This window comes from Condylura cristata, unplaced genomic scaffold, assembly GCF_000260355.1.
Source record: "Condylura cristata isolate star-nosed mole 26May11 unplaced genomic scaffold, ConCri1.0 scaffold00001, whole genome shotgun sequence".
In the NCBI taxonomy this organism is placed as follows: domain Eukaryota; kingdom Metazoa; phylum Chordata; class Mammalia; order Eulipotyphla; family Talpidae; genus Condylura; species Condylura cristata.
Genome location: NW_004567102.1, coordinates 51015461 through 51025737, shown reverse-complemented (window position 1 = coordinate 51025737; position 10277 = coordinate 51015461). Strand labels below are relative to the sequence as shown.

At 37.3% G+C, this 10277-nt stretch overlaps 1 protein-coding gene across 1 annotated transcript in view; it reads left to right on the top strand.

Moving 5' to 3' along the window:
* The window catches only part of OSTM1 (osteopetrosis associated transmembrane protein 1), an 18020-nt gene extending 14165 nt beyond the window's left edge, over positions 1-3855 (top strand). Inside the window, exon 5 of the mRNA XM_012732338.1 lies at positions 1837-3855. Within this exon, the coding sequence (XP_012587792.1) occupies positions 1837-1892 (56 nt within the window). The 3' untranslated portion in view covers positions 1893-3855. The remainder of the gene's footprint in view (positions 1-1836) is intronic.
* The last annotated feature ends 6422 nt before the right edge of the window (positions 3856-10277 follow it).

Here is a 10277-nt window from a genome sequence, read left to right as displayed (position 1 = left end):
CCCGCTCTGTGTGTGGTGAATCCTCTCACCCTCCGCATCTCTGGCCTGTACCCCAGTTCTGTATGAATAAATAAATAAATCTTAAAAAAAAAAAAATGCCAGTCCTGTAAAATTCTTCATCATGCTTTAATAAATGAACAGGCACAATGCATGCCTTTATGCACAATACACAGGCCATAATCCAATTACAAGAGGTGTAGTAGAGATTTATTGTGGTTGGAGCACAAGGAGGATAAGAATGACTGCATTGGGCGTATTGGGATTCATCACTAGGTGATCCCTGGGGTAGAATTGTGAAGGGTGTTGTGATTTATCTAATAGAGATAAGGAAGTTACAGATATGTACTCACTGTACATAGTTAATTTAATAAATTAGTAAGTAACAAGTTAGATTATTTCTTGTAATTTTAAACAGTAGCAAAGGAAAAAAATCTATTGGTTTCATCTGCCTTTCAAACCCACTGAAAGTTTTAGAAGTAGATTTCTAGCTTAGGTTGTTTTTCAGTTTAAGTTGCTCATTAGTTTAAGCTGACATAATACATGGGTTTAGAAAGTCATGTTGTCAGGCCCTCCCTGGTGGTACAGCAGGTTAGGATGCAGCACTGCAAGCTAGCCATAGCCGCTTCAGTGTGAGTTTCATCCCCACCCCAGAGGTGACCCACATGGGCAGTAGCCCTCTCCTGTCATGCCTGCTGCTCCCCTCAGCAGTGTACTTCATCTATCAGCCTATTCTGCTCCCCACTGTGTCTCTGGTGAATCCTCTCACTGCCCCTGCACCTCTGACCTGTACCCCAGTTCTGTATGAATAAATAAATAAATCTTTAAAAAAAATTAACCCTAATGTCTCTTTTCATTCCCATCACAATAAAAGTTGATAGTAACATTTTATTAGCAACCATGTTTGTTAGGTCATGCCAGTGCAAGTACTATACAACTCACTTCTCATTGCAAGCCATTAGAAATTTTTTTTTAATATTGCAGAATTCTTTCATTGAAATTTTTTTTATAATAGTTGATTTTTGCATCATTTTGTGCCTTTTTCCATCTCAGTTGCAATCCCCTTGGGCTTCCCAACACCAAATCACCCATATGCCATCACCATAGTCCAGTGCACTTCCCTCTCCCCACTGTTTTTGATTCCATTCCCCACTCCACCCCCATAACTGATATATAACTGTTAATTATTATTGTTATATTGATATATAATATATTATATAATATATAATATGTTATATTGATATATAACTGTTAATTATTATTGTTATTTTCTTGCCTGGTCCGTTAAACTCCTGCTATAAGTGAAACCATCCGGAATTTTTTTTTTCTTTCTGGCTTATTTCACTAAGCATAATCTTTTCCAGCTCCATCCATATTGCTGCAAAAGGCATGTGTTTATTTTTTTTTGTTGCTGAGTAATATTCCATTGTGTATATATACCACATCTTTTTAATTCTCTGTCACTGAATTATTTTAAGAGAAATTTATTTTTGGATTCTTAACTGAGACTTTAAAACATATAAGTTTATTATTATACCTTATAATACTTCCATTTTTTAAGTTGAGTATTTTTTAAGATTGTAATGTTCAGGATAATATAAATTGTGTCTGTTTTATTTGGTACTGTTTCTAAGAAGGTCATGTGCAGCTTCTAGCTACGTTGTATTTTTTGAGGTTGGTAGGAAAAAATGAACTTAAGTTTTAAATTTTAGAAAATCAAATCTACTCAGATTCAAGCATAGACTCAATAGATGAACACTATAATTTATATAAAAATGAATAATCATGTTTAGAGTATTAACTTTAAGTGAAAATATACCATTTTTTTGTTTTATCTAGCCAAACGTATTAAGTCCAGTACCAGCTTTGCAAATCTACAAGAAAATTCAAACTGAAACCATAATGGCGAGTTTACATCATATCCCATGAATGGTGGAAGACACAGCTTGGTCCAAAAGAAGATAAACTGTGTTTTGACAAATCAACTTCTGAAGAAATGGAAGGACTTCAGATTTATTTTTAAATAAGAATTTTCAATTTCTCTTTCCTTTTCTGCCCCCTTTTTTAAGAGCTTGAGTGTTTTTAATTTGTAGGCATAGCAATGTTGTCATTTTTAAAAGTATTTGTTATAATAACAAAAGATGAAAGACCATCTTTTGTGTAGGCTTTTTTTTTTGTAGGTGTGTTACTATTTGAGACATCTGGTATTTCCTTATTAATGTAACATCTTGAGTAGCAAAGTTTTTGAAAACCATTATTTAAAAATTAAGTGGTTATAGCAAAGACTTTGAAAAAGACATATACTTGCCAAAAAATAGCAGGTCCAAAGATTAATTTAAGTTATTCACCATTGCAGTATTACTCTTACATGTACATTTAATATGTCATACATTACAAATAATATTTACTCTCTAGTTTCCTTACAGTCATTTTTGAAAGCACTAAATAAAATCCTCTCTAACAATTTTTAGAAGTGGTAAGGTACATTTGTAAAAAGATTTATGGTAACTGGTTTCTTACTTGACTTTTATAAATAGTAGTTTACACCTTATTTTTGCCTTTATTTCATAAGTAATTTGAAATCACTGGACTGCTTTATTATATTTAGGGCAAGATGGATTCTTTTTATACCAGGGATTTGCATTGTGAATTACATTAAGTTATTTGACAATTTATAATTTATTGCTACTTTAAATCAAATGTAACATTATCACACTGTACTTAAATTGTGATTTTTTTTTTTAATGGAGATTTGCCTTTGGGCTAATGGACATTTTTGGAAAGGAGAGAAAGGAGTAGGAAAAGCTTAAGATTCGGAAAATAGAGGACTAGATGGATGCTCATTATATGATGGTTGAAAGGTTCATGTCAGGGCCATCAGTCAGAAAAAAGACTCTAATGTAAAATCATTTAGGTTGGATGAAGCTTGTTTTTTCCCAAAAAAAAAATTGAAATCTGATGAAAATGATCTGATTGCATTTAAGTCAGATATTTCACTCTCAAACCATAATATTCTATTTTGGAACATCATTAACTTTTTTTAAAAAAAGCTTCATTTCAGAATTGTCGACAGTTTTATTCCTCAGGTTTTTAGTGTTGAGAATTTCATTTATTAATTCCTTCTTCCTTTCTTGGTGAAAACAGGCTTTGTTTTATACATTGAGAATATGAAGGCTGCTGTATATAGAAACAAGAGTTTGGTTAACTGGTATGACAATTTGAATCTCTTCATATACTGTAAAATACTCTATGGAGAGATAGAAAGTGTTTTCATTTTTTTTTTTAATGTTTACCATATATGCTGAGTGAAAGTGAGGCTCATCCTTGGATGTGTGACATATCAGGCTGTATGGTCTTTTAAGTCTGCTCTGATCCATTTAAATTGTGCTGGGGTTTGTTCGCTGTCACACAGTTCATGCTGCTGATACTGGTAGCACTGTCTTGATTTGAAGCGTGTGGTTGAGGGCCATTGAAAGCAATCTTTTGTTAATGCAGATGAAGCCAGTTTACATGTGCAACATTACAGAATGACATCTGGAGTTCTGTTAGTGACTCTGTGTACCTTTCAATATCATGTATTTCTGAAAACCACTGCTTTTTGCATATGGTTGCTAATAAGCACTTTAAAAAAAAATGGCAACCATTACTATTTTTCTGGTTGAATCATTGCTCATTAGAAATAGCGTCAGAAATAGACTTCAAAAATAAACATCAAGCATTAAAATGTATAAGTATTTCTTTTTTTAACCATGTTGAAAAATTCTTTGTGTAGTTCTCAACTCTGAGACACATAGCATATGTATGTGTACAAGAACATTGTTAGGGTTTTTGACACTTTGAAATAAAGGAAGTTGCTTATGGAAATTGAAGTGCTATCATTTTTAAATGGATTTAAAAATTTCTGATGTAATTTAACATATTTCAGTTTTTTGGGTATTGAATTTAAATCCTTCTTTAAAAGTACCATCTAATAATTTTATTGTAAAAAAAAATGAATGTTTGGATTATTTTTTGTTGGACTTGGGAGGTAGAAATAGCATCAGATATTCAGATTACTCAAAGTAATGAGTAATATGAGGGTTTATTTGGTGTTATTTCAGATGGGCCCAGGATTTACTAATATTTTTTGGATGGGGTCTATTTTTTACTGCAATATACCTTTTAGTATGTGAAATGTTTTCTCAGAATAACATTGTAGTTGGGGTTACATTCCTGACCAAAAAATGTGACATTAAATAAATACTGGATATCACCAGCAATTAATTGTTAAAATAAAAACAAGCTAGGTAAACTGGTAGGAACTCTTACCAATCAAAATCTAACATTTCCCCCCAACACTCATGTTTTCTCTCATTGTCTTTCTCCAATTGACTTGGAGAATTAATAGCTGTGGTATGAGCAAACAGCTAGCATACAGATATAGAGGCTGAATGAACAGGTAAAATCTCCAGAATGAATCCTTTCTCCTCTTATGCCTACATCCAGATTATGATTCCTGAATTTTTATGTAGAAGGAACCTTGGGGTGGTAATCCGTATGGAACAGGGGAGTCAGGGTTATTTGTCTTGAAGCCATAGTGTATAGCAAAATTACTTTATTATTAGATTGTTTATTTACTTGAGGGTGTTGAGAAAAACTGGATATTATGAAAGTGTTAAAGCTGTTTGACATTACACTGCTTAGCACACTTTCCATCACCCCTCAGGACTTACTTCTTGTTCCAACCTAACATCTCAAATAGGAACACCATGAAATGACCTCTTAGCTGCTTTGACTCCAGCATATCATATATCCTCTGCATCAGGAGATTCTTTTGTTCACTATTTCCCCTGTCTCCTAATGTCACAACTAAGGGAACCACAGGGAAACCTTTCATATTTTGGGTATAGCCACTAAGTCTGCATCCCTTGTTCTGTGTCTTTGAAACACCCAGATGGGTGCATGAGAGTGATTGAGAGGATGCAGTGTCTGGCTTGGGCTGAATCTGGAACGCACTTGGGGACTGAAGTTCATGACTATGGATGGTCTGATTTCAAGCAGATGCCCTTACCACTCTGGCTCTCAAATTCACCCCAGCTCTTTGCACCTATAAACCTTACTATTGACTCTGATCTCCAGAGAGCCACCATTTATCCTTAGTCCTACTTAGCTTCACCAAGACCAGACATGCTGGTGGTTTGATAAAGTTGTGGTGAAGTCTGTTTTCCACTCCAAAAATGTCACTTCTTTGCCTCTGGGCTTATTGAGTTTCTGATGACAAATTTTATATATTAGCGAAAACAACAATGACACAAAAGTCAAGAGGGGAGTTCTTGGAGTTAAAAGAGATAGTGTTTTTTGTTTGTTTGAAAGATATATTTAATTATGCTTACAGAACTGGGGTACAGACCAGAGGTGTAGTGGGTGAGAAGATTCCCCAGAGACAGAGTGGGGAACAGAACAGGCAGATGGACTGAAATACACTGCTGAGGGGAGCAGTGGGTGGGTCAGGAGAGGTCTGCCACACCATGTGGGTCAGCTCCCTGGCAGGGGATCGAACTCATGCTGCTTTGGCTGCAGAGAGCGTCATAATGTAGTGCTTTACCCCCATTGTGCCACCAGGGAGAGCTTGAGATAGTGTTTTAAGTTTCACTGGGAAGGTTATTTCTTCAGGTAGTAGAACTGTCAAGTAGGTACACACTGTTAAAGATTTTGTTTTTAAGTTGGATGGAAGGTACATTCGGACTCAGATCCAATTCCGCTGCTTTTCAGACATCTTATTTGCTTTTCTTTTGCTCTTGACTCTTCCTATTTCTTAGGAAAGCTACTTGATAGAAAGTAAAAAGTAAGTACTTTAGACTCAAAACTTGGTTTATGCTCCTGTGCTTACCTTATTTGGATAAGCAGTTTACTTCTCTGAAATAGCATCTCCATACCTGTGAAATGGTAACAACGGCCTCACAAGATTATCGTGCAAATTAAATGAGATCAATCTTTTGAAAACTCTCCAGTGCAGTGCCCAGTGCCTATTATCTCATACTGCTCAGTCAGTACTAGTCTTTTTCCTGTGGCCTGCACTCCACAAATAGCACTGTGCAGTCTGGCACTTGATGACACACCCTCTCACATAGTTTCATAGGTTCCTTCTGTTTGTGTTTCCTGTCCCTCCTCCTTTGATTAGGTTGGAGTCTTCTCCAGTTCCTGGACTATTTCTTTCTCTTTTTCTACTTCTCCCCCTAGTTCAGTAATTGGTTTTAAGTCAGAGCGATACTTAACCTGAGGAAAATACATGTATCTGAGGTAAGAAAATACATTCCTGAACTATATCACATTGTATTGGAAGATATCTTTGGAACAGGCCCACATGAAGGATGTTTTGAGACCTTGAAGAAAGGCCCTTCATCTGCCCATGAAAAGCTTAAAAGTGAAAGCATAGCTAATGGAAAGAGAGAAGTGCTATCTTATCGATAATTCAGGAACCCTCCAGTTTAAGCACTGAAGATTTCAGGCTGGAGCCAGTGTGGAGTGTCATGAATTGCTGCCCTTAAAACTAGCATCTTAAATCATACATAATACTTTTCCTGGGCAAGTGTCCCACCTGTTTAATCGCTGCTAAATGAGTGTGTTTAGATCTGATTGTTGAAAAATACCATGATCAGACAGTTAAAAAATCCACATGATGCCCATAACTGGTTTAATCTATCTTTCAATAATCCCACATCTTACCTACCCATTTGCTGTAATGAACATGCCATTCAGCTAAAATAAGATTAACTGCTTAAACCGTGGCATTACAGGCAGAGAACTTTAATGCTGCTTTGTGTTTCATTGTAAGGTTCAGCAGTTAAACGATACCGTGTTGTCATTTTTTTCTTTGTAATCACTTAGGATTAGCAGTCCCCAGCGGATTCTGCTGATGGAACATTTGAAGCAGTCAATTTATACGTCTAAGTTACAGCCTGGCAGCAATAAGAACCTTCAGATTCAAACCTGTTACCCTCATCAGCTCTCAGATTGCTCTGCTCTTTGTGAATCCCCCCTCTGTTCTTAAGGTGACGGGAATCTGGCCTGCCATGTAGATTATGGGGGGAAAATTGGAAAGGGGCTTGGGCATGCATCTTAAAACAGTGCTGTGATACCTCAGTTGGGATCAGAGTACAGAAAATAAATCCAACTTTCCTCCAAGTGAATGAACATTTGCCTGTTCTCAGTATTAAGGTCAAATCCCACTTCAACAAAGCTTTATAGACTATTCCAGCCTTACTCATCTCTTTCTTTGAACTCTAGTTGCAATTATAGTTCTCCTTATATTATTTAAAACTACTTGTTTATATATATATATATATGTTTATATATGTGTGTGTATATATGTGGCTCATATTGTTCTATACGGGCTAATGCTTTCTCTTCAGAAAGATCTCAAAAGTCAGGGCCTAACATCTACATGGTCCTGCGCCTTTAAGAAGGGTCCAGTGACTGCTCCTTGAAGGAAGGAAATACCTCTGTGATGTGAGCCATTAAGACTCTCCCTGGATGGTCCTGCCTGGGGACTCTGGGCCACAGCTGAGCCTGCAAGAAGTTCTTATCTTGGCCTGCCCTCTTGTGAAGCATCTCCCTTTCCTTTTGTGGTTCATCAAAGACAAAGAGAGACAAAAGAGTGACAACAGATCTGTCCATCTATGCATTGATTTAGTCATTCAGAAACTATTAAGATACCTACTGTATGCCAAATCTTGCTTCTCGGAATCCTTGAGAACCAAGAAATTCCTCCCTGATCAATGTGGACAGGCAGAAATGGGGAGAAGCAGTTCGAAGGTGCTAGAGGAAAACTCCTTTCTTCTCACACACTACCCTTCAATCCCAAATTTTAAGCAGGAGCACACTTTTTTTTTTTCTATTTAAGAGTATTTTATATAACTTTTTAAGATTGTTCTTCACTTTGTACATTTTTTCATCTCAGTTGTAATCCCTGTGGACTTCCCACCACCACTTCACCCATGTGCCATCACCATAATTCCAAGAGGAGCACACTTTTTTAGGGGTTCCTTTCCTCCTGTGTTTACTCCCCACTTCTCTTTTTGACCTTTCCTCCTACTTAGCTGCTGTGATAGGAGGGGCTGCTCCACCCCTGCCTCTTGGCTGTGATCATAGAAGGCTATTGAATTCTCCTGTGAAACTGGTTTGCTCAGGTCTCTACTGGGCAGGCCGCTCTTGCTAGGCTGGACAGGCTCCAGGTATGTTCCTTTAGATAGGATTTAGTGTGGGTCAGGGTTATTCAGTGGGTGGGAGGAGGCTGGGGAGGAAAGAGGGAGGTTAGGTTGGTTCTGCCCTCTCTACCTAAAAAATTTAATGAATTATTCAGCAAATTACAAATAAGGAGGCTTGCCTTGGGTCAACCCCTGCTTTAAGTACAGCACTGATATCTATTCACTGGCCATGTTTTGACCCTCCCGAGAGAAGTCACAACTTTAGTTGCTCATAAGATTGAGGCTGGTTTGGGGCTGTTAGAATAGCCCAGAGAGGGGCAGTGTCTGTCAGCACAGAAGTGAGCAGGTGACCGTCAAACAAGAAGCTGAACTAACATAGTTCTCAGTCGGGCCTGGTGTAGTCATTTATTTTTTGAAACACCATGAATATCATAGTGGTAAAAACCAAAACTATGTTTAAAACTGTACTAGATACATCTTAAATGGCCATGATGATGAGTTCAGGGCCTATTCCTCTACAATCAGTTGTGTTTATCTCATATTGTTCAAGAATATTCTATAAAAGGAAGTAAGAGAAGTACAGGGAATTTGTGTGAAAATATTTTGGATGAAATGAAGGATAAATAAATTGAAAATCTACTGTCTTTAGCCTTCTTCAGGAGAAATTCTGAACTTGTAGTTTCTCAGAGAATACTTTATATTCATTAACTATGAAGAAAGTGCTATTGTAGAGGAAAGGGAAGATGAGTTCTGAACATGGAAGCCCCTGGGAAGCTTGAGTGATTGCCACTGCTGACCAAGAGTGCAATCTGCTTTAATGAGAAAAGTCTGAAAAGAATTTCAGCGACCTATGCAGTCCAGCTTAAAGTTTTTATTAGCAGATATTACCACCTGTGGGGCCACTAGAAAATCAAATCACATCCTTCAGCAAATATTAATGGTACTTTTAGGAATTAAGAACATAACAAGTCATTAAACTTTTCCAATACATGGTGATGAAATCACATTGTAACTCTGTTTTTTACCATTAAGTATTATTTTTGGAGGGCTCCCTTGTGGCACAAGGGGTTAAATCTCAGCACTATCAAATATTGGCAGCCATAACAGCATGAATTTGATCCCCAGCCAGGGAGCTGACCCACATGGCACAGCAGACCTCTCTTGTCTCCCCTACGATTCTCCTTAGTAGTATATTTTGGTCACCTTTTCTGGTCCCCTGCCCCGCGACTCTGGCCTATACCCCAGCTCTTGTATGCATATAAAAGTAAAATAACTCTTTTTAAAAAAGTCTTATTTAAAAATTTAAAAAATCTCTGTGTTTGTAATTTGCTTCTCTCACTTTTTTTTTTAAGATTTATTTATTTATGCATACAAGAACTGGGGTGCAGGCCAGAGGTGCAGGGAGTGAGAGGATTCACCAGAGACAGAGTGGGAAGCAGAACAGGCCGACTGACAAGCACACTGCTGAGGGGAGCAGCGGGCAGGTCAGGAGAGTTCTGCAGTACCATGTGGGTCAGCTCCCTGGCCGGGGATTGAAATGGTGCTGCAGTGGCTGCAGATAGCTTCACAGAGTTGTGCTTTAACCCCTTGTGCCACCAGGGAGGGCCCTCTCTCACTGTGTTTTACATGAAAATTGGTTATAATTTTCTGTTTCGTCACTAAAGGATTATTTTCTATATTAAAAAAAAGCATAATACCATTTCTGATTTCAGTAGCAAAAAAGCAAAACTGGGCGGGGGGGGGGGGAATCTATTCCATTCTTACTGAAAATCGTATCTATTTCAGTCTTCAAATATTCATTTTGGCTTTTGCCATGCCTGCCAAAAGAAAATGAAGAACTCTGAGAAATAAAGTATTGATACTGATAGAGAATTTCTTTTAGAAAAAGAGTGCATCAGAGGAAAGTAGAATAACTAACTCGGTATTTTTCAAAAAGCATTCTGCATGAGGCACTGTGCACGAACACACACACACACACACACACACACACACACACCACATATTCTCTTGATATTCTTAATGCATGTTAACATATTAGAGGCTATGAGGATTACTGTAAGAAAGAAATCCCGTTAACACTTGTTTTACTCATAT